The sequence below is a fragment of the Oncorhynchus gorbuscha genome, linkage group LG05, assembly GCF_021184085.1.
Source record: "Oncorhynchus gorbuscha isolate QuinsamMale2020 ecotype Even-year linkage group LG05, OgorEven_v1.0, whole genome shotgun sequence".
Classification (NCBI taxonomy): Eukaryota; Metazoa; Chordata; class Actinopteri; order Salmoniformes; family Salmonidae; genus Oncorhynchus; species Oncorhynchus gorbuscha.
The window spans coordinates 30,024,148-30,049,951 of NC_060177.1; the positions used below are offsets into that span (position 1 = coordinate 30,024,148).

The 25,804-nt window shown below is 44.5% G+C and overlaps 1 protein-coding gene across 1 annotated transcript; it reads right to left on the reverse strand.

Moving 5' to 3' along the window:
- Positions 1-377: 377 nt before the first annotated feature.
- LOC124035812 (cadherin-15-like) lies at positions 378-25,804 on the reverse strand. Its single transcript, XM_046349578.1, has 14 exons — positions 25,587-25,804; positions 5,593-5,757; positions 4,997-5,152; positions 4,467-4,611; positions 4,179-4,360; positions 3,883-4,011; positions 3,515-3,700; positions 2,849-3,093; positions 2,601-2,743; positions 2,270-2,503; positions 1,900-2,139; positions 1,640-1,785; positions 1,332-1,526; positions 378-1,219 (listed from the first exon to the last, which is right to left on the reverse strand). The coding sequence occupies exons 1-14, from the start codon at positions 25,653-25,655 to the stop codon at positions 1,019-1,021; spliced, it is 2,436 nt and encodes an 811-aa protein (XP_046205534.1). The 5' UTR covers positions 25,656-25,804; the 3' UTR covers positions 378-1,018.

The window sequence follows — 25,804 nt, forward strand, 5'->3', positions numbered from 1 at the left end:
AAACTATCAAACGTGTGTGTATAGACCTCCCAAGTGAATTTTGATGTTGGAGTTGACGATTCATGTAATATTGTTAGGGGGGAATTAAAGAAATGGAAAATGTATGTACAAAATATTTATAAAAAAGGAAAACATTACACATTAACATCACTTAGAAAATATAAATGTTTTCAAATGGTAGTGGTCAGTTACAGTATTAAACTTAACCAGACATGGGTAGAATCCCACAGATGTTCTGTTTCCCTTGCTTAGCCCTTTTTTTCTATCACAGTTCAATACATGGTCAACCTTTCTCCACATTCCTCCCACATTTAAAAAAAACTTTCTATAAACCAAAAACGATTAGAGAAACCTCCAAGACGACACACTGGATGTCATAAGGTGAATGCACCAATTTGTAAGTCGCTCTGGATAAGAGCGTCTGCTAAATGACTTAAATGTAATGTAAATGACACACCTGACTTGGTAAGGCCACTGTGGTTAAAGTGGCTCTATGGACTGACTGACTGGAGGACTACAGTGCATATTTCTCTTCTCTCATTGGTATGCTCTACCATGTGTTCCCTTCCCTCCCTTCTGCAGACACACACGCATCCCACTCAGCAAAAGGTGAACCATTCATATGCTGCATAATGCTGTCTGGTTGTCTCATCAAACCTGTCAAACTCACTGAACTTGTGAGGAGAATATCAACAGTACCCAGCCCAGGAAAGTCCCCCAAATGACAACTGTGACCTTTTACAGTAGCAAAGAGAGGGATTAGAGGAGGACAATATGAAGTGTCAAAAGAGCCAATAGAATTGAGCTAATGCACTGCTGGAGACAATTGGAAACATGAGAAGGAATAGGAAGGAACACAGAGATCTGCTCTAAACTTCTGCTCATCATTCAAAATCCTACCATGTTCTACACCGAGAGGATGATATCAGGTTTCAGCTTCAAGCAGAATAGGGAGTTAGGTAGAGTTTAGGAGAAAATGGATGGCATCTGAGGATAAGAGCTCAGTAGGGCAGTCTCCTTAGCGTGGGTCGTACATGTTGGCCAGTTTCTTAAAGCGTGGTCCCCAGTCGTTGAGGTAGTCATAGTTCTGGTCACCGTCTGAGCTGGCTGAGGCGATGGAGCTCAGGCTGCCTGCCAGGGAGCCATCACTCTCGTAGTCATAGATCAGAGCTGTGTCGTAGGGAGGGACGTTGGGGTCATGGTCTGCTGCCTCCAGGCCCTGTGGAGACACACAGGCAAGAAATTCATTAGTTTCTCTCTGGGGATTTGGACCGTTCTTATTTCAACTGACTAACAATAGGCCAGGGCCATGATGGAATCCTCTCTCTCACATCATTGATGAAGTCCTCAATGTCAGTGGGGTCCGCTGGGGGTTTCCGTGGATACGAGGGGGAGGGCAGGTTGTCTGGGTAGTCTTTCCTGAGTGGCTGCTTTCCCCTGGGGATGCCAGTGATGGGAGGGTAGAAGGATATTGGGAGTGGTCCCACATCCACTGGGTTCCTCAGTAGGTCAATGTTGAAGGCATTCTAGTGAGAGAAAAGGAGGAATATAATGTATATAATAATGTCTATAGGACGAGTGGCGACGATGTCACCAGATAACTGTTTTCTGCCAGATGTAACATGTTATGTTGTCTGACCTCATCCTCCTCTCCACCACCCTGCTCGTCATAGTTCAGGACATTGTCACGGATGTCTTCGTCTGACTCCCCCACCAGCAGCCCCTCTCCTTTCTTCATATGATGCCGTCTGCAGTTACCCACGGCTACAGCCAGGAGCAGCAGCACTGAGAACACAGAGACCCATCTCACTGCACAGAAACATTTGGGAAAATGTGTGTGTTCATGTAGCGATGTGCTTTGTTCAGGTGTTGTGAGGGTTTACATGAGGTATAGCTTACACAGCAGGAGTGCAATGCTGGCCGTGATGACCAGTAAGGCGATGAAGCTGACACCAACTCGTGTTCCGAATATGGCAGCAGCTTCGGTCTTACATTCACCGTCTTTCCCACACAGACACACAGTCACATTGACCTGAGCATATGCACCGAGACTAGGGGTGCCAGAGTCAGTCACCAACACAGTGACAGAATATTCCCCTGTCTCCAGCTCTACCAGGGGTCGCAGCACTGCATGAGTCTCTGTGGAGAGAGAGAGTGACACAAACACAGATAGAGGGGGAGTTTGGAAGACATAGCATACTATTCCATAACCCATTCTGCATGGACTTTAGGAGTATCTAGTCCTGTCCTTGTGATATATAGTCCTTACCGTTGACCTGTATGATGGTCCAGTTGGCAGACACATTGATGTCTTGCAGTTGGAAGGTGAAGGGTTCAGCGTGAGGGGGCAGGTCCTCATCCACAGCAGTCAGGAACAGACCAGATGTCTCCCGGCCTGACTCGCTGCACACCGTCCCCATCAGGGGGAACAGCTGAGGGAAGAAGTCATTGGTCTCCCGCAACGTGATCACCAGAGACGCTGTGGTCGAGATTCCACCAGCATCTAGGAGGAAAGGACATCGTTATTCACTGTCACTTCCTGCTTGACCTCATGTCTCCAGTTACGTGAGGTGAAGCAGTGGCTAACTCGGGATACTCACCTGTGTCTGTGACTCTGATGACTGCATTGTAAATGTTGTTCTTGACGTGAGGGGAGCGGACATTGAACGGTTTCCTGGCTGTGATTTCTCCAGTCTCGTGATTGATTTTAAGCCATCCCTCAGGATCTCTGAGTATGTCATACCTGATGGAAAAGACAGTAATGTTTTAGTTTCCTTTTTCATACACATACAGTACATAAACATATATATTGTTATGTTTTCAGAGTTCTCCAGTGCACCAATCTTACCTGAGTTTTGCATTATCAGGATCGTAGGCAATGTTACTGGCCAGCACGGTGCCAGGGTCCACAGACTCAAGAACCACGATCTCTATGGGGTCTTTATTGAAGCGTGGGGCCTCGTTCTCATTCACCACGGTCACCACCACTGTGGCACTGCTTACGGGGTCCTTGGGGGCCTTGATGCTGAGAGGGTTCACATTCTCCACTGTCAGAGTCAAAGTATACACCTCCTGGGTCTCGTAGTCCAGAGCCTGCAACAACAACAAAAAAGGCAGAGGTTTTGAAAAACAACTTGGATAGTGTGGGTTTGACATAAATGTTGAGAAATAACTAAACTACATACCGTTCCATATATTTGAGGTATCCGTTTTATGCGTCAGTCACATCCTTGACAATTCCAGCTACAGCCAGTGATTAGTCACAGCACAGGACTCTTAACGGAATGTATTGTGGCTTGGTGACTTGCAGTTCAGTTAGTCACCACTAGATGGGGTAACAGTGTCGTGTTTCAAGGCCTGGATCTGACCACTGTGTGTGATCACATGCCCGATACTCTATATAGGCTCAAAATAAACTGGCTGAACTGATTGTCATGTTTGTCATTCTAACATGGAGCCAGAATGTCCCCCACACATTCCCTCCCGTCCTCCTACCGGATGGAGAATAGCTTACCTTCACCACTGACAGAATACCCTCGTTGGTCACAGGGTCTGTGCGAATGGCAAAGTTCCTGGAGGGGTTGCCCTTGGCGATAGTGTATTTGGTCTCCCAGTTTCCTGTCCCTGGCTCATCATTGTCTGTGGCGTTGACCCAGCCAATCACGAAGTCTACTTTGTTCTCCACAGCTGACATAGTGTACTGTATTCAGGAAACAGAGACACAAAGTAGTTGTGCTTAGTTTATATAAACACATGTGAATGTAAATGTCTATATTTTGAAGCTGGCCTGAATGATGTGTCCATATCGTTTATATCATCTGATTAAAGTAAATGAATGGAAGGGAGCTAACAGCTTCTGAGAGATTAAACAGTGAAACTCACCTGGTCTGGGGAGAATCGTGGGGGGTTGTTGTTGATGTCAGTCACATGTATGACTGCATTGGCAAAACTGGTTAACCCCATGCCTGACATGTCAGCAACCTGCAGTGTCAACCTAAAACCTTTAACCACCTGTAAGGAATGCACGGATGTTCACAGTCATTTATGGCACATACGGTATATTATTTGACATGAATTAGCTTTTCCTTTCAAACACCAAATATTGTGCTTCTGTTGAACCAGAAAGGGCATGACCTAAATAATGGGTCAATGAAAAGACAAAGGAAGAGCCCTTATACCTCCCAGTCTAGGCCCACGTCTCGTGTGTAAATGGCCCCTGTCTCGTTGTTGATGCCAAACATGGTCTTATTGATGCGGAGAGGCGGGATGCTCTCCTGGCCAATGATGGAGTAGCTCAGGATAGCGTTGTCTGTGGTTGGGTCGTCAGCATCAGTTGCAGTCACAGACATCACAGATGTGCCTAAAACAACATCAATCACTCTCTCAGTTCACTACCCAATCAGTTGGCATTTTGTGTATCGACTGCATGTACATCCACAGCGTGTGTAGGTGATGCATGTGTTTACCTGGTACGGAGAATTCAGAAACGGATCCAGCAAACTCTTTCTGGGAGAAGTTGGGCCGGTTATCATTTTGATCCAGCACTACAATCTCAATGGTGGAGGGATTCTCCAGTCTCTCTCCACTGGGCGACAGGGCAAAGGCTTTCAGCTGCCGAGAACAGAAACAGGACATTACTCATATGTTTCTCGACATCCTCTTTTCATTCATAGTGTTTGCTGTTCTTACACGATTCTCAGCTTATTGACTGTGATTGATTTGGGTCTATATGCAGCTGCTCATGTAGGCCTACGAAGAAAGCACCCCACTATAGTAACAGACTTGTGCGCAACTTCCCTTCTCACTCAACCATGACAGTCAATGTAATAAAATCGCAGTGGTAGATGTTTAGTTGAAAAACATTGAATGACATACTAACGTTGATATTATGTCACGTGACATTCCTTGTTACCCAAACCAAAGAAGGGGTCTGGCTGACATAGTGTAATTTACATGTCAAAGGCAATGGTGCTAATGTCTCTCCTGAGAGTTGTACCGTGAAGCTTCTGTTTTTCTCTCTGTCCAGGGGAATCATGCTCCTGATCCAGCCCGTTTTATCGTCTATCTCAAACAGGTCCTTAGGGTCCTGGTCAACCCCTGGTCCTTCCAGCTTGTAGATCACTTCTCCGGTGAAAATCTTGTCTGATTTGATCTGGAAGAACAAACAACACAGGATGATGGCTGGGTGAGAATCTCATTGGAAGGGTGAGAGGAGAGTGAACTGAACAGAACAGCACATAAGAGTACCAGATGTGAATGTGGTCACTGATGGGAACAGGGAGGGAGAGCAACAGCACATGACTGGTCAGTGGTTCTGGAGGTCAGAGAGGCCAGCGTGGCTCTTTCATGCTCAGTTTAAAAGGCTGTCTGTCTGGACAATAACCATGTTCACTGAGAGCAGTGGGTTGTCTTGATCACATGTGACTGATCTTACATACCATGTTTTGTAAGATCAATTTCACTGGACCATAAAGTGTCAGCGTTACTCTAACAGTTACATCTTAGTCACCTAGCCAACACTCTCATCAGTTAATGTATGTATAGAGGCCCTAGCATCAGTATAGATATGAGATGACATGATTCATTCAGTACCTGGACCAGGTTTTCAGGGACTTGCTTACTGTTCTCCAGCACCCTGATTGGAGGGATGATCCAGTCCCTCTTCACCCTGCTTAGACCTCCGCTGCTCCTCTGTCTCCATGGATACAGGACCACTGGGTTAAGGTCCTCCCTGCCCGCTTGGCTGCTGCTCCTGACCTGGGGGCAACAGAATGGGATTCATTTAAGAGCGCCATTTTTCACGATTCATTCAATGGCAATTTCCATTTAGATGGTCTGAGTGAGGGCCATACATTTCTGGATGAATGAAGTCGTTTAAATCATGATTCATATTCTTCATGTCAAGGAGTACAGAACCCAAATGCATTTGCATATTTTTGGTAGTCGTGCTGTGGCTACTAATATCAGTTGGTGAGGGTTGCAGCAGTTGGCCTCTCTCTGTGGCCTGGTGGTGGTTGAATGGTGACCCCGTCCCTAATGTGGAATCCACTGGGCTGGGGCGGGTGATGGGGTGGAGAGGCATGGGTTCAAGTTTCACACAAGTGTCAGTGCAAGTTTCAGTGCTTAATTTGTAAATTGGAAGGTGCCGGAACAAAAAGTGAGCCCGACATCATTTTAGATGACTGGAGACTTTACCTCAGTGCTTTTACAGTGAGACAGAATCTGAGATCAATACATTTATTTGTATTTTACTAAGCAAGTCAGTTAAGAACAAATTCTTATTTTCAATGATGGCCTAGGAACAGTGGGTTAACTGCCTGTTCAGGGGCAGAACAACATATTTGTACCTTGTCAGCTCGGGGGTTTGAACTTCCAACCTTCCGGTTACTAGTCCAGCGCTCTAACCACTAGGCTACCCTGCTGCCCCAGAGTAGCCGACATGACGACATTGTATTGAATCCTTCAATAGCCTAGGTGTGTGGAGACATATACACTGACTATACCAAACATTAGTTAGTTGCCCCCTCAGAACAGCCTCAACTCTACAAGGTGTTGAAAGTGTTCCACAGGGATGCGGACCCATGTTGACGTCAATGCTTCCCACAGTTGTGTCAAGTTGTCTGGATGTCCTTTGGGTGCTGGACCATTTTTGATACACAGGGGAAACTGTTGAGTGTGAAAAACCCAGCAGTGTTGCAGTTCTTGACACAAACCGGTGCGTCTGTCACCTACTATCCAGCCTGGTCTCATAGACTTTAGTTAGTATGATATTCTACGTTTGGCAGATGGTTACTTTAGGCAAAAATCAAAGTAGGGTGGTTGGTCGGGGTGGATGGGTGGGAATAACCTTAGCATTTTAGTTAATTAGCTACATTTTTACTACTTACTACTTTTTAGATACTTTACAGCTACTTAGCATGTCAGCTAACCCTTCCCCAAACCTAAACCTGTTTGGCTAACCCTATCCTTAACCCTATAACCCCTAGCCTATCTAATGTTAGCCAGCTAGCTAACATTGGCCACCTAGCTAGAATTCGTAATATATCATACGTTTAGCAAATTCGTAACACAATGTACATTTGACAAATTCGTAACATATAATATGAATTGTAATTCATAACATATCATATGAAATAGGTGAAGGACATCCACAAATAAATACATACCATACGAAGTGTAATATACCATACTAAATGGAGTATCTCAGATTCACGTACATAATAATAGGAAATGGTCTGAGACCAGGTTGTTCTACCATACCCCATTCAAAGGTACTTAAATCTGTTGTCTTCCCTATGTCTTCCCTTTAAAAGTGCTTTCCTCACAATCTTAAAAAAGCATGCCCCGTTCAAATTTTTTTTAACCAGGAACAGATATAGCCCGTGGTTCACACCAGACCTGACTGCCCTTGACCAGCACAAAAACATCCTTTGGCGTAAGTCATTGGCATCGAATAGCCCCCGCGATATGTTACTTTTCAGGGAAGTTAGGAACCAATATACACAGGCAGTTAGGAAAGCAACGGCTAGCTTCTTCAAAGGCTAGCTTCTTCTTTCAGAAGAAGAAATGTGCATCCTGCAGCACAAACTCCAAAAGGTTCTGGGACACGGTAAAGTCCATGGAGAATAAGAGCACCTCCTCCCAGTTGCCCACTGCACTGAGGCTAGGAAACACTGTCACCACCGATAAATCCACAGTAACTGATCATTTCAATAAGCATTTTTTCTACGGCTGGCAGTGCATTCCACCTGGCCACCCCTACCCTGGTCAACAGCCCTGCACCCCCCACAACAACCTGCCCAAGCCTCCCCCAAATCCAGATAGCTGATGTTCTGAAAGAGCTGCAAAATCTGGACCCCTACAAATCAGCAGGGCTAGACAATCTGGACCCACTATTTCTAAAATTATCAGCTGAAATTGTTGCAACCCCTATTACTAGCCTGTTCAACCTCTCTTTCGTATCGTCTGAGATCCCCAAAGATTGGAAAGCTGCCGCGGTCATCCCCCTCTTCAAAGGGGGAGACACTCTAGACCCAAACTGCTACAGACCTATGTCTATCCTACCCTGCCTTTCTAAGGTCTTCAAAAGCCAAGTTAACAAACAGATCACCGACCATTTCGAATCCCACCGTACCAATTCTGCTATGCAATCTGGTTTCCGAGCCGGTCACGGGTGCACCTCAGCCACGCTCAAGGTCCTAAACGATATCATAACCGCCATCGATAAAAGACAGTACTGTGCTGCTGTATTCATCGACCTAGCCAAGGCTTTCGACTCTGTCAATCACCACATTCTTAGCGGCAGACTCAAACAGTCTTGGTTTCTCAAATGACTGCCTCGCTTGGTTCCCCAACTACTTCTCAGACAGAGTTCAGTGTGTCAAATCGGAGGGCCTGTTGTCCGGACCTCTGGCAGTCTCTATGGGGGTGCCACAGGGTTCAATTCTCGAATCGGCTTCCTATTTCGCAACAAAGCATCCTTCACTCATGCTGCCAAACATACCCTCGTAAAACTGACTACCCTGCCGATCCTTGACTTTGGCGATGTCATTTACAAAACAGCCTCCAACACTCTACTCAGCAAATTTGATGCAGTCTATCACAGTGCCATCCATTTTGTCATCAATGCCCCATATACTACACACCACTGCGACCTGTACGCTCTCGTTGGCTGGCCCTTGCTTCAAACTTGTCGCCAAACCCACTGGCTCCAGTTCATCTATAAGTCTTTGCTAGGTAAAGCACCGCCTTATCTCAGCTTACTGGTCACAATAGCAGCACCCACCCGTAGAACGCGCTCCAGCAGGTATATTTCACTGGTCACCCCCAAAACCAATTCTCCCTTTGGCCTATTTTCCTTCCAGTTCTCTGCTGCCAATGACTGGAACGAATTGCAAAAATCACTGAAGCTGGAGACTCATATCTCCCTCACTAACTTTAAGCACCAGCTGTCAGCAGCTCACAGATCACTGCACCTGTACATAGCCCATCTGTAAATAGCCCATCCAACTACCTCATCCCCATACTGTTATTTATTTTTGCTCCTTTGCACCCCAGTATCTCTACTTGCACATTCATCTTCTGCACATCTATATAACTCCAGTGTTTAACTGCTAAATTGTAATAATTTCACCACTATGGCCCATTTATTGCCTTAACTCCCTTATCTTACCTCATTTGCACACACTGTATATAGACTTTTTCTCTATTGTGTTATTGACTGTATGTTTATTCCATGTGTAACTCTGTGTTGTTGTTTGTGTCGCACTGCTTTGCTTTATCTTGGCCAGGTCGCAGTTGTAAATGAGAACCTGTCTCCTCCCCTTTATCCACACGGACTGAAGTTATTAAGGGACATCACTATGGGATCATAGCTTTCACCTGGATTCACCTGGTCAGTCTATGTCATGGAAAGAGCAGGTGTGCTTAATATTTTGTATACTCAGTATCTATTGTACACTGGTCCAAAATATAAACGCAACATGCAACAATTTCAAAGATGTTACTGAGTTACAGTTCATATAAGGAAATCAGTCAATTGAAATAAATTCATTAGGCTCTAGTCTATGGAGTTCACATGACTGGGAATACAGTATGCAGACAATGCCGTGAAAAAGTATTTATCCTCTTTCTGAATTTCTCTACTTTTGCATATTTTTGATGCTGAATGTTAACAGATCTTCCACCAAAATGTAATATTAGATAAAAGGAACCTGAGTTTACAAATTACCTCTATTATATGATACTTATTGGATTTATTTAATTAACAGCTTTGCAACACCCAATTCCTCTGTGTGAAAAAAGTCATTGCCCCCTTACACTCAATAACTGGTTGTGCCACCTTTAGCTACAATGCCCGCAACAAAAAGCTTCCTGTAGTTGATGATCAGTCTCTCACGCCGTTGTGGAGGAATTTTGGCCCACTTTTCCATGCAGAACTGCTTTAACTCAGCGACAGGGTTTTCAAGCATGAACTGCTTGTTTCAAGTCCTGCCACAACACCTCTATTGGGATTAGGTCTGGACTTCGACTAGGCCATTCCAAAACGGATCATTTGTTGCTTTTTAGCCATTTTCATGTCGACTTTATTTTTGTGTTTTGGATCATCGTCTTGCTGTATGACTCAGATGTTCGATGGTCCGAAGAGTCAAAAGTCGAACTTTTTGGATGACACCAGTTCCATAATGTCTGGTGAAAACAATTACTCTCATGTTCATTCTCATTCTCTATCACGCACGCTCTGCGTTTATCTTAAACACTCAGACACGCACACCAGCTGTCACCTGTGGATTTAGCTCCTGTGCTTTCCCACCCTCTCTCTTACTCACTTTTACAGACTCCCCTTTATGTTCAACTTTGCACCTGACTAGGGGTTCGGGGGTCACTTTACAAATCCACTCTGATGACAGAATTCCTCACAGACACGCAAACACACATTCCTTAAGAGAAAAAGCACAGCATTTAGTGGCAACAAGATGATCACAGATTTTGGCAGATAAGTCTTGTCTATATACAAATTTGCGTGCTAAAAAGATAAAGAAAAGATAACACCTTTTGTTCTCAATTCAGCTTTTCATCATCAATCATGAAGTCTGTAGTAACAACTTGTAATTACAGAGTAATAACATGCTAATACAACTAAACAGAATATGGAACATTGACCATAGCCCATTCCTCACATAGCTCTTTCCATACATAAAGACACTGATATGAGAAATACATTATTAGATTGAATCACTATTATGTATTTCGGACATGGTGGCCCTTCCCTGTCCCTTAGGCCTGGAGATATGGCACACTGGCACTTTGTCACGCTGCTGTAATGTACAATCTGAGGAGAATGTCAACTATGAGTGCCATGTGCAGGCTGAGTTAGGAGCAGACTAATCTTAGAGTGCTCTATATTCCTGACCCCGACCCTAAGCCACTGGTGTAGTCCTCCCTACGCTCATACAGAGATGTTTACACTCACATACCAGTCTAGACAGCAAAGCCTTCTCACCTTCCACTACCGCTCTGATCACAGATCAGAGATCAAGCTACTGCCAGTCAGAGGCCAAAGGCCCTGTTCAATCAAAATCTGTAACTGGATGGCGCGGTTAACACTGAAACAACATTCCTGTTGAATTCCTGATTCAACATCTCTACTCAACAACAAAAAAAGCATATGCTATCAGAATTAGAGAAATAGATGTTGCTGTCTAGCCTTGTGAACCAGAACTGACCACTGTGCTCCTGTTTAGGTTTGTGAGATCGGGTTGTTGAATGAGGCTCGAGGTCTAATTTGGAAAGAGCCCGCTACATTCAGAAGAGAATCGGAAGACAGACCCAGTTAACATCATTGTGTTGATCTCATGTGGTCTCAACTCCATCTGGGTGGCAAATAAACCCAGGAAGCCTCTGTAATGTCTTAATCTCTTTTCCAGTTCAGCAGTGACTGGGCTACATCTAGGAGTCATCTTACCAATTAGCACCAGTCACCTCTGACAGCTATGGTGAAGGACAGCAGGCCTCCTCTTTCTTCTCACTGATATGAACTGTTTTGGGGACTTTTTCCCAGATACTTTTACACCTTGGCCTCTCACCCTGTGGCCAGCAGTTGCCTGGTGCCTCTTGGGGGTCAACACCCAGGTTAACACAGTGAGAAGTACTGCACTCTGAGGTAGGTAGGTAGGTAGGACTGCGCTCTGAAGTAGGTAGGTAGGACTGCGCTCTGAAGTAGGTAAGTAGGACTGCGCTCTGAAGTAGGTAGGACTGCCCTCTGAAGTAGGTAAGTAGGACTGCTCTCTGAGGTAGGTAGGTAGGACTGCGCTCTGAAGTAGGTAGGACTGCGCTCTGAGGTAGGTAGGTAGGACTGCTCTCTGAGGTAGGTAGGTAGGACTGCGTTCTGAAGTAGGTAGGTAGAACTGCTCTCTGAGGTAGGTAAGTAGTACTGCGCTCTGAAGTAGGTAGGAATGCGCTCTGAAGTAGGTAGGACTGCTCTCTGAAGTAGGTAGGTAGGACTGCGCTCTGAAGTAGGTAGGACTGCGCTCTGAGGTAGGTAGGTAGGACTGCTCTCTGAGGTAGGTAGGACTGTGTTCTGAAGTAGGTAGGTCGAACTGCTCTCTGAGGTAGTTAAGTAGTACTGCGCTCTGAAGTAGGTAGGACTGCGCTCTGAAGTAGGTAGCACTGCTCTCTGAAGTAGGTAGGTAGGACTGCTCTCTGAAGTAGGTAGGTAGGTAGGTAGGTAGGTAGGTAGGTAGGTAGGTAGGTAGGTAGGTAGGTAGGTAGGTAGGTAGGTAGGTAGGTAGGTAGGACTGCGCTCTGAAGTAGGTAGGACTGCGCTCTGAGGTAGGTAGGTAGGACTGCTCTCTGAGGTAGGTAGGACTGTGTTCTGAAGTAGGTAGGTAGAACTGCTCTCTGAGGTAGGTAAGTAGTACTGCGCTCTGAAGTAGGTAGGACTGCGCTCTGAAGTAGGTAGCACTGCTCTCTGAAGTAGGTAGGTAGGACTGCTCTCTGAAGTAGGTAGAACTGAGCTCTGAGGTAGGTAGGTAGGACTGCTCTCTGAGGTAGGTAGGTAGGTAGGTAGGTAGGTAGGTAGGTAGGTAGGTAGGTAGGTAGGTAGGTAGGTAGGTAGGTAGGTAGGTAGGTAGGTAGGTAGGTAGGACTGCTTTACTGCTCTGAAGTAGGTAGATAGACTGCACTCTGAAGTAGATAGGACTGCACTCTGAAGTAGGTAAGTGGGACTAAGGTAGGTAGAACTTTGCACTGAAGTATGTCGGTAGGACTGCGCTCTGAAGTACGTATGTAGGGTAGGAATCTTTTTCTATGAGTCTGCTGTTAAAAGTCTGACATAAAGTGTCTCACGGTACCAAACCAGACCACATCATACTTTATACACAACCTTTCATTTGTTTATTTGTGTTTATTTGCAGCCTGGTTACTGATACAGCCAAGAGGAGAGGAGAGAATAAGCTGGAAAACGTATTGGGGAAGTTAAAAGTATCAGAACAGATGTGTTGCTGATATTAAGGTCAACACCAACATTTTATATTTTTTTTATTATATTTGTTATCTTTTTTTAAGGGAAGGATCAGCTTTAAGATTGCAGATAGAAACTTGCTTCCATCAATGTAATTGTCTGCATCATTTCCAATCCCCCATATATTTTTCAGGTAAATATACAGTTTAAGTTGGATGTTTACATACACCTAAATACATTTAAACTCAGATTCCTGACATTTAATCCTAGTAAAGCCTTGTCTTAGGTCAGTTAGGATCACCACTTTATTTTAAGAATGGGAAATGTCAGAATAATAGTAGAGAGAATGATTTATTTCAACTTTTATTTCTTTCATCACATTCCCAGTGGGTCAGAAGTTTACATACACTCAATTAGAATTTGGTAGCATTGTCTTTAAATAGTTTAACCTGGGTCAAATATTGCAGGTAGCCTTCCACAACCTTCCCACAATAAGTTGGATGCATTTTGGCCCATTCCTCCTGACAGAGCTGGTGTAACTGAGTCAGATTTGTAGGCCTCCTTGCTCACACACACTTTTTCAGTTCTGCCCACAAATCTTCTGGGATTGAGGTCAGAGCTTTGTGATGGCCACTCCAATACCTTGACTTTGTTGTCCTTATCAAGCCATTTTGCCACAACTTTGGAAGAATGTTTGGGGTCATTGTCCATTTGGAAGACCCATTCGCGACCAAGCTTTAACTTCCTGACTGATGTCTTGAGATGTTGCTTCAATCATGATGCATCTATTTTGTGAAGTGCACCAGTCCCTCCTGCAGCAAAGCACCCCCACAACATGATGCTGCCACCCCCGTGCTTCACGGTTGGGATGGTGTTCTTCGGCTTGCAAGCCTCCCCCTTTTTCCTCTAAACATAACGATGGTCATTATGGCCAAACAGTTCTATTTTTGTTTCATCAGACCAGAGGACATTTCTCCAAAAAAGTATAATATGTGTCCCCTTGTGCAGTAGCAAACCATAGTCTGTCTTTGTTATGGAGGGTTTTGGAGCAGTGGCTTCTTCCTTGCTGAGCGGCCTTTCAGGTTATGTCGATATAGGACTCGTTTTACTGTGGATATAGATACTTTTTTACCGGTTTCCTCCACCATCTTCACAAGGTCCTTTGCTGTTGTTCTGGTATTGATTTGCACTTTTCACACCAAAGTATGTTTACCTCTAGGAGACAGAGCGCATCTCCTTCCTGAGCGGTATGACGGCTACGTGGTCCCAGGGTGTTTATACTTGCATGCTATTGTTTGTACAGATGAGCGTGGTACCTTCAGGCGTTTGGAAATTGCTCCCAAGGATGAACCACAGGTCCACCTCCAATTGACTCAAATGATGTCAATTAGCCTATCAGAAGCTTCTAAAACCATGACATCATTTTCTAGAATTTTACAAGCTGTTTAAAGCACAGTCAACTTAGTGTAAACTTCTGACCCACTGGAATTGTGATACAGTGAGTTATAAGTGAAATAATCTGTCTAAACAATTGTTGGAAAAATTACTTGTGTGTGCACAAAGTAGATGTCCTAACCGACTTGCCAAAACTACAGTTTGTTAACAAGAAATTTGTGGAGGGTTGAAAAATGACTCCAACCTAAGTGTATGTAAACTTCTTACTTCAACTTTATATATCGATATACACTACCGTTCAAAAGTTTGGGGTCACTTAGAAATGTCCTTGTTTTTGAAAGACAAGCAGATTATTTGTCCATTAAAATAACATAGAATTGATCAGAAATACAGTGTCGATGAGTAAATGAGTATTGTAGCTTTAAACTGCTGGTTTTCTATAAAATATTTACAACGGCGTACAGAGGCCCATTATCAGCAACCATCACTCCTGTGTTCCAATGGCATGTTGTGTTAGCTAATCCAAAGTTTATCATTTTAAAAGGCTTATTGATCATTCGAAAACCCTTTTGCAATTACGTTAGCACAGCTAAAAACTGGTGTTCTGATTAAAGAAGCAATAAAACTGGCCTTCTTTAGACTAGTTGAGTATCTGGAGCATCAGCATTTGTGGGTTTGATTACAGGCTCCAAATGGCTAGAAACAAATAACTTTCTTCTGAAACTCGTCAGTCTATTCTTGTTCTCAGAAATTAAGTCTATTCCATGCGAGACATTGCCAAGAAACCGAAGATCTCATGTAACGCTGTGTACTAATCCTTTCACAGAACAGCGCAAACTGGCTCTAACCAGAGTAGAAAGAGAAGTAAGGAGGCCCCGGTGCACAACTGAGCAAGAGGACAAGTACATTAGAGTGTTTCGTTTGAGAAACAGACGCCTCACAAGTCCTAAACTGGCAGCTTCATTAAATAGTACCTGCAAAACACCAGTCTCAACATCAACAGTGAAGAGGCTCCGGGGTGCTGGCCTTCTAGTGATGGTTGCTGATAATGGGCCTCTGTACACCTATGTAAATATTCCATTAAAAATCAGCCGTTTCCAGCTACAACAGTAATTTACAACATGAACGATTTCTACACTGTATTTCTGATCAATTTGATGTTATTTTAATGGACAAAAAAAAAAAATTCTTTCAACAACAAGGAAATATCTAAGTGACCCTAAACCTTTGAATGGTTGTGTATATACAGTACATACATATACATACCCATATACACATATATAAATATGGCTTAGGCATTGATATTCAATTATTACATTCTAAAATATGAGAATAATGTGGACGTTGCATGACTACATCAATTGGGGTAAGTCTGGCGACTTTTCTGTTTCCTGTGTGGCAGACGCACATAAAGCCATGAATAGCGGTAGCATTAATCTCACCGTCGCTGTTTTTAGAATGAGAAAGTGACCAAAAACCAGGTTGCTTTTTTTTAACAGAAGGATTTGTATGGAAAACCAAGTTGAAGCCAACATTAGATGTTGTCCTCATAATAACCGCACATGGTTTTACCTCAACAGAGTAGAGTAACACCCTTCAATTGAAGTAGCGGGAAACATACAAAAGTGGCCACATCTCACAGAAACGGCTAAAAATGTAATCACAGATAATTATAAGGGAGCATGGGAATTTATCAATTGACTACAATAATTACAAGGACTTTTCAGCCACCACATGTTTAAGGTAGGCCTATACCAGTACTTGAATTTCTGAGCTCCAAGTTCAACTAGGCTACTTCAAGCTCCTTGTATTGTTTAACATTGCAGTTGTAACATGGAAGCCAAGATGTATTTATCATGTTGTTTTGATTGAAAAACAGAAAGGAAGACGCAGCGCACTGCTGCTCATGCTCCCAGGTGATATTTATCTACAACAACGTTTCCACCCTTAGGTCTTCATCAGGCGTTGTTGTGGATGGATATCGCCTGGGAGCATGAGCAGCAGTGTGCTGCGTTTTTCAATTAAACAACATGATAAATACATTTTGGCTCCAGCAACTGCAGAAAGTACCTGGATGTGCTTATGTTCTTCAGCTTTTGTTCATGTTATTTCATTACCAGATCATATTGTCCAATAAGCCCACTAGGCAATGCCATTTGTTTCCATATAAATGCAGAATAATTATTAGGAATAGCGTTGGGTGTTGCGCTATAGCCTATCCTACACAATTGCACACAGTAGACTGTCCAATCATGAACTCGTTACCTTGATGCATTCTCTGTTAAATCTAACGAGATCCTGTTGTAAACCAAACCGACAACAACCGATGATCAACAACAATTCACTAGGGATATTTGATCAAACGTGGATCCAGGCACAACTGTCTTCACCAGCGTAACGAATGAGAGTCAAATATTCTTGACATTCCTTGCGAACACTTGGGGTGTTTTAATCGCATGCGCGATCACAACAGCTTTTTGTCACTTGACTATCATTCTGAAAATTCCTTCCTGGATCAGATGATGTGTGAAAATACGCATCCAACAAGTATTGTGCATAATTATTGAAGAACCACAGTGTCAATTTAGGTTTTAAGTATAAAGGTAAGGTGACTCTCGGTTAGAAGCATTCGTTTTTTGCAATCACATACAGGGCTCCGGGCAGCCGAGCGGAAATGGAGGAAAACTCGCCTCCCTGCGGACCTGGCATCCTTTCACTCCCTCCTCTCTACATTTTCCTCCTCTGTCTCTGCTGCTAAAGCCACTTTCTACCACTCTAAATTCCAAGCATCTGCCTCTCCTAGGAAGCTCTTTGCCACCTTCTCCTCCCTCCTGAATCCTCCTCCCCCCCCCCTCCTCCCTCTCTGCAGATGACTTCGTCAACCATTTTGAAAAGAAGGTCGACGACATCCGATCCTCGTTTGCTAAGTCAAACGACACCACTGGTTCTGCTCACACTGCCCTACCCTGTGCTCTGACCTCTTTCTCCCCTCTCTCTCCAGATGAAATCTCGCGTCTTGTGACGGCCGGCCGCCCAACAACCTGCCCGCTTGACCCTATCCCCTCCTCTCTTCTCCAGACCATTTCCGGAGACCTTCTTGCTTACCTCACCTCGCTCATCAACTCATCCCTGACCGCTGGCTACGTCCCTTCCGTCTTCAAGAGAGCGAGAGTTGCACCCCTTCTGAAAAAACCTACACTCGATCCCTCCGATGTCAACAATTACAGACCAGTATCCCTTCTTTCTTTTCTCTCCAAAACTCTTGAACGTGCCGTCCTTGGCCAGCTCTCCCGCTATCTCTCTCAGAATGACCTTCTTGATCCAAATCAGTCAGGTTTCAAGACTAGTCATTCAACTGAGACTGCTCTTCTCTGTATCACGGAGGCGCTCCGCACTGCTAAAGCTAACTCTCTCTCCTCTGCTCTCATCCTTCTAGACCTATCGGCTGCCTTCGATACTGTGAACCATGGTGGTGAATCGCATCTCTGCATGTCTGGCAGACATATCAGTGTGGATGACGGATCACCACCTCAAGCTGAACCTCGGCAAGACGGAGCTGCTCTTCCTCCCAGGGAAGGACTGCCCGTTCCATGATCTCGCCATCACGGTTGACAACTCCATTGTGTCCTCCTCCCAGAGCGCTAAGAACCTTGGCGTGATCCTGGACAACACCCTGTCGTTCTCAACCAACATCAAGGCGGTGGCCCGTTCCTGTAGGTTCATGCTCTACAACATCCGCAGAGTACGACCCTGCCTCACACAGGAAGCGGCGCAGGTCCTAATCCAGGCACTTGTCATCTCCCGTCTGGATTACTGCAACTCGCTGTTGGCTGGGCTCCCTGCCTGTGCCATTAAACCCCTTCAACTCATCCAGAACGCCGCAGCCCGTCTGGTGTTCAACCTTCCCAAGTTCTCTCACGTCACCCCGCTCCTCCGTTCTCTCCACTGGCTTCCAGTTGAAGCTCGCATCCGCTACAAGACCATGGTGCTTGCCTACGGAGCTGTGAGGGGAACGGCACCTCAGTACCTCCAGGCTCTGATCAGGCCCTACACCCAAACAAGGGCACTGCGTTCATCCACCTCTGGCCTGCTCGCCTCCCTACCACTGAGGAAGTACAGTTCCCGCTCAGCCCAGTCAAAACTGTTCGCTGCTCTGGCCCCCCAATGGTGGAACAAACTCCCTCACGACGCCAGGACAGCGGAGTCAATCACCACCTTCCGGAGACACCTGAAACCCCACCTCTTTAAGGAATACCTAGGATAGGATAAAGTAATCCTTCTCACCCCCCTCCTTAAAAGATTTAGATGCACTATTGTAAAGTGGCTGTTCCACTGGATGTCATAAGGTGAATGCACCAATTTGTAAGTCGCTCTGGATAAGAGCGTCTGCTAAATGACTTAAATGTTAAATGTAAATGTATTATACACATAAACATTGAACACAAAGCTTGATATACTAACTATGCGCAGTACCTAAATAAATTGTATTTCAAAATCAAAGCATCCAGGATCTTGTTCGCAGTGTTAGATAACGTTTACAGTCAAAAGGTTTGGGGCAACATTTCGACGTAAAAGTTGGCTGCTGTGACAAAAATACTGCTCAGACTGACCCCACACTGAGGAGCTGAAGCAAGACTGTCACACTTTCATGGATAGTGCCAGCAGCAAGGACCCCTGGCAACTCTCTCAAACAGTTGTGTCTAAAAATAGCTTTGAAAGTGTGCCAATCATTTTGTGAATGAAATGTCCCATGGAGTGGACAGTTATTTACTGAAGCTTGGCAAATAGAACATTATGCTGCTGTCTACTATAGTATCCAAGGATTAAATTATTCAAATTCATGCTGTTGAGTCAAGGGTGCTCAGTCTCTCTCTCACACCCACCCATCCACCCACCATGGGTGGGACATGGAGGGGGAGCATGACTGATGCCCTTCCATAGAGTGAGAGTAAATATCTTCAGAGCTATTACAAGCTTGCACCAACTGTATGATGTATGTCATGAGAGTAGTAACTCTGTTTGAAATGTGTATTTTAGTTTTACAGTGGTAGCTGTGATGTGATAAAACACTTGCTTAATTCACTCCATTTACCTCAGCAGATCATAGTCAGTGCAAGATACACATATTCACTGTTACATATCTAGACAGAAACATAAGGCTTTTACAATTAATAATAAGTCATAGCTTTAGAGATGTGCCTCTCTAAAATAGAATATAAAATAGACCCCTAAGTCAGCCATGGGCAAGCTGAGTGGAGGTACTGTCTATCTATGTGAGCCAGCCAGAGTGCCACAGCATGAGCAGGAGAGGAGAGGGAAAGAATGCAGGCAGCATGCCTGACAATCCCTCTGGCCATGGGGTGGAGGGTCAGACAGGTGTCCCTGTTCCCCCTATGGTCCCCCTCCATCACTGTTCCAAAGGCTCTAAATGAGCAGTTCCAAAGTCTTTTAATGAACAGCTATCTACCTCGCTTCCCACCCCCCCAGCTATGGCTGCTTGGGCCTTCTATTATTTGGGGGTGCTAGCCAGGGTTTCACAAGAGAGGTGTCTGAGCTTCATGACTGCTGACCTAATGGGGACAATGAGAGTTACTTAGGACTCCACTCCCAGAGTGTGGGAGTGAAAACAGCGCTTGCTAATTTGGCATGGAATTGTATTAAAGCCTGAGGGAGGTTGTACCAGGACCGAAACCACTTCCTCATCTCATCATGTCACCTTTCTTTCTCTCTCCGAGCTCAGGCTCAGGAGTCTCCCCACCCCTACCACCACCCTTACCACCCCTACCACCACCCTTACCACCACCCCTACCACCACCCTTACCACCACCACACCACCCCTACTACCACCCTTACCACCACCACCCCCACCACCACCACCTCTACTACCACCCTTCCCACCACCACCCTTACTACTACCACCGCCACCCTTACTACCATCACCACCACCACCACCATCGTTACCACCACCATCCCTACCACTACCACCCTTACCACCACCCCTACCACCACCATCACTACCACTACCACCACCACCACCACCACCACCACCACCACCACACCTACCACCCTTACCACCACCACCCCTACCACTAATACCACCACCAACACCACCACCACACCTACCACCACCACCCCTACCACCAATACCACCACCACCCCTAATACCAACGCCAACCCTACCACCACCACCCACCCCTACCACCAACAGCACCACCCCTACTACCACCCCCACCTCTACCCCTTATTCACTCCAGGGTCAGTCCTCTTTCAGAGGGTCATGATAGAAGTCCAAGGAGAGACCATTACTGTCCCATTAACACTACTGTTTTTGTTCCGTCAGCCTTGTCTGCCACTGCTATTACCTTATCTCATTCAAAAGAAAATACATTACCTTTTGTGTCAGAGAGAAAACATCCTTTGATGCAAAGCATAAGGTGCTCTGAATGAGATGGGATAACAGTGTCCCATTTCAAAATGGTATTTTTCTGTTCCTTTCCATGTAATGTTTGTCACATGTGTTGTGAATGGAACATGAACACAAAGACTAAATGGAACCTGTTTTCTAACAACATGAAGAGACCCTATCCTTTGAAGGGTCCACCCCCACCACTCTTACTACAACCCTTACCAACCCCCTACCACCCCCAACATCCCTAACACCATCATTAACACCACCACCACCCTTACCACCACCACCCCTACCACCACAACCCTTACCACCACCCCCCTACCACCACCATCACTACAACCAACACTACCAACACCACCCCTACCACCAACACCACCCCTACCAACACCACCACCACCAACACTATCACCACCCCTACCACCACCACCACCACCCCTACCACCAACACCACTACCCCTACCACCAAGACCACCACCACCAACACCCCCCTACCACCAACACCACCACAACCCCTACCACCCCTAGCACCACTACCCCTTATTCACTCCAGGGTCAGTCCTCTTTCAGAGGGTCATGATAGAAGTCCAAGGAGAGACCATTACTGGCCCATTAACACTGCTGTTTTTGTTCCGTCAGCCTTGTCTGCCACTGCTATTCCCTTATCTCATTCAAAAGAAAATACATTACCTTTTGTGTCAGAGAGAAAACATCCTTTGATGCAAAGCATAAGGTCCTCTGAATGAGATGGGATAACAAGTGTCCCATTTCAAAAGGGTATTTTCCTGTTCCTTTCCATGTAATGTTTGTCACGTGTTGTGAGTGGAACATGAACACAAAGACTAAATGGAACCTGTTTTCTAACAACATGGAGAGACCCTATCCTTTGAAGGGTCACTAATTGGTCAATAACTCAGCTGGTGAAAATGGAGGTAACAACCAAAGCCCGTTACAACAGTGGCTCTTTCCCAATTCGTCTTTCCTTCATCTTCGTGTCCTTTCTCCTCACTTCACATTGGAGGAGAAGATCCAAGGCCCCTCCACTCAGATCTTTCAGAAAAAGGTGAGGAGAGTGGATGCCAGCAATCAAGGAAATATAATTGGGAAAGAGTAATTTGGTAATTTGGTAATAATCTCTGGTAACAGTGCACAGGCAGAGTGGTTTTAATGTTGTGTCTGCCCCTGTAGTTGAGGCCCTTCCTGTTCCTGAAACCCAAGTCTGTGTAAAACAGAAAGCATCCACACAGACAGAACAGGCCTGTGATTCAGACACTGAGCATCTGTACTGAGTGATTTCTTCCAATGAGCATGAACTCAGCACCGGCTGCTGCTTTATGGATGGATTTGTCCCTGATTTCATGGTTTAGGGAGTGGCCGACTCCTCTTTCCGCACGGGGATTACTGAGCGGGACAAATGGCATCAAGTATGCATCTGGGAACAGCTGCTGGCCAACATGACCGCCTCTATGTACAGAGCCCACGCTCTGTAGGCAGGCCAGTTCATTACAACCCTCTTTCTTTCCCAGGGATATTCTCAAAACCAACACACCCATGGGGGTATACCTTCCACCCATAGGGGTATACCTTCCACCCATAGGGGTATACCTTCCACCCATAGGGGTATACCTTATGTAGTAGGTGTTCGTGAAACCTCACCAGCCACTTTACACTCACTGAGTTGTAACACATCAAACTCACATAGGTTAAACTTACACACAGAGCTAAAATAGTTATCTGATATACTGTATGTAACCAGAGTAACTAGGATCACAGGTTTGAAGGATCTTGTTCTGTGGTTTTAGGTCTTTCATATCGGTCCGTTCACAAATAGATTACTGGAAGTCTATGGATAATCCAAATCATGCATGTGAATGTACGAGCCTTGAAGTGTAAAGTGGGCATTGGTCTATAGTCTATTGTTGGTGGTCCTGGTATTCGTGTTCATTGGTATGTGTTTGTACTTAAAGTGTATTGCTTTCAGATTACACATTTTGTGATGCAAGCTAAGCCACATGGGTTGCGTCATCACATACAGTTGAAGTCAGATGTTTACATACACTTTAGCCAACTACATTTAAACTCAGTTTCTCACAATTCCTGACATTTAATCCTTGTAACAATGCCCTGTCTTAGGTCAGTTAGGATCACCACTTTATTTTATGAATGGTAAATATCAGAATAATAGTAGAGAGAATGATTTATTTCAGGTTTTATTTCTTTCATCGCATTCCCAGTGGGTCAGAAGTTCACATACACTCAATTAGTATTTGGTAGCATTTCCTTTAAACTGTTTAAATTGGGTCAAATGTTTCGAGTAGCCTTCCACAAGCTTCCCACAATAAGTTGGGTGAATTTTGGCCCATTCCTCCTGACAGGGCTGGTGTAACTGAGTCAGATTTGTAGGCCTCCTTGCTCGCCCACGCTTTTTCAGTTCTGCCAACATATTTTCTATGGGCTTGAGGTCAGGGCTGCATGATGGCCACTCCAATACTTTGACTTTGTTGTCCTTAAGCCATTTTACCACAACTTTGGAAGTTTGCTTGGGGTCATTTTCCATTTGGAAGACCCATTCGCGACCAAGCTTCAGATGTTGCTTCAATATATCCACATCGTTTTTCTGCCTCACGATGCCATCTATTTTGTGAAGTGCACCAGTCCCTCCTGCAGCAAAGCACCCCCACAACATGATGCTGCCACCCCCGTGCTTCATGGTTGGAATGGTGTTCTTCGGCTTGCAAGCATCCCCTTTTTCCTCTAAACATAACGATGGTCATTATGGCCAAACAGTTCTATTTTTGTTTCATCAGACCAGAGGACATTTCTCCAAAAAGTACAATCTTTGTCACCGTGTTCAGTTGCAAACTGTAGTCTGGCTTTTTAATGGCGGTTTTGGAGCAGTGGCTTCTTCCTTGCTGAGCGGTCTTTCAGGTTATGTCGACATAGGACTCATTTTACTGTGGATATAGATACTTTTATACCTGCTTCCTCCAGCATCTTCACAAGGTCCTTTGCTGTTGTTCTGGGATTGAGTTGCACTTTTCGCACAAAAGTACGTACAGCTCTAGGAGACAAGGCTTCTCCTTCCTGAGCGGTATTATATTATTATTATTATTATATTATGACGGCTGCCTGGTCCCATAGTGTTTATACTTGCATACTATTGTTTGTACAGATGAACGTGGTACCTTCAAACTGTGACTAACTGGCTGTGTCAATGATCTATTACAAACATATTCTACAGCTGATGTCGTTTAACATGTGGTTCTCAAATTAGACACACTAATTAAGAGAATGTGACTCAGATAGTTGCCCATTTCAGAACGTTGTCAGCATAAAAACGTATTGTATAGTAGGCTACACACTTTGCCATCATAAATTCAAAGTCATTGCTTGAAAAATTGTTTAAAGTCTTTCTATCCATACTTTTGGAAATTCATTTAGCTGCAAAACTGCAACATCCATAATCATTTCAGGCCATTCAACAGAAGAGGTTACTGAGGGACAATAATTGTCTAGGTCTCCAACCTGGGTTCCATGACATGTATAAACAGCCCTGACTGAATGAGTTTTGAAGTTATGTTAGTAAAATGTCTGTTTATAGTGTCATCCATTATGCGTCTTAATATGGCGTTGATGACAAGCCTGCTAACAGTCGATCCCCGATTTCTGCCTGGCGTATAAAACATCAGCATTCGTTGGTCATTTACAAGAGTATTCATCATCTGATCTGCAACGGTTCTGAAATGTTTAGATTGGTCATTTACAAGAGTCATCATCTGATCTACAACGGTTCTGAAAAGTTTAGATTGGTCATTTACAAGAGTATTCATCATCTGATCTGCAACGGTTCTGAAATGTTTAGATTGGTCATTTACAAGAGTCATCATCTGATCTACAACGGTTCTGAAAAGTTTAGATTGGTCATTTACAAGAGTCATCATCTGATCTGTAACGGTTCTGAAAAGTTTAGATTGGTCATTTACAAGAGTATTCATCATCTGATCTGTAACGGTTCTGAAATGTTTAGATTGGTCATTTACAAGAGTATTCATCATCTGATCTGTAACGGTTCTGAAATGTTTAGATTGGTCATTTACAAGAGTCATCATCTGATCTGCAACGGTTCTGAAATGTTTAGATTGGCCAATATCCACGTTCACCTCTTCACATGATGTTTCGCATTTCTATTGATGAACATCTGTTTATGTTATGTTATGTCCTTTCTAGGGAGTTTTTCCTAGCCACCGTGCTTCTACACCTGCATTGCTTGCTGTTTGGGATTTTAGGCTGGGTTTCTGTACAGCACTTTGAGATATCAGCTGATGTACAAAGGGCGATATAAATACATTTGATTTGATTTATGTTAAGCAAAGCATTTCATTCAAATTAAAACATAAAGTATAGATTTACTAAATGAACTGTTCAAAATGTGTCCCAACACAGCCCTAACTCCTGCACTGTGGAAATACAGGACAAACACAGCTAAAACTACTTAAACTTAAATCATGTTTAAACTGCTTTAAATAACACATATACACCCAAGTTCAAGTCTGACAAGCAGACTGTGAGAAAATGTCAAATGTATACCTTTGTAGCTCAGTTGGTAGAGCATGGTGCTTGTAATGCCAGGGTAGTGGGTTCAATTCCCAGGACCAGCCATATGTAAAATGTATGCACGGATACAAGTTGCTTTGGATGAAAGTGTCTGCTAAATGGCATATATATTATAGCCTGAAATTGAAATGGCTCCAATTCTGTGTGATTTACGAAAGTGTAGGCCATAAAGTATGTAGAGTAACACTAGAACAGTATGATATTTCCTACCTGACCAAGGCCAGCCACCAGCACACACAGCACTGCCAACCCCCTTGATGTCATCTCCTGTGCCAGCATGCGATCTTCTCAATGAACCCCAACACGTACTGTACCCAATGACCACAGTGGCACCTCTTTCTCAAACCAGTTTTAAGAGAAGCTCAGGGTTTCTCACGGTACTGGAAAATGGAACCAAATGTCTCAAATCCAAACCCCCTGTGTGTCTC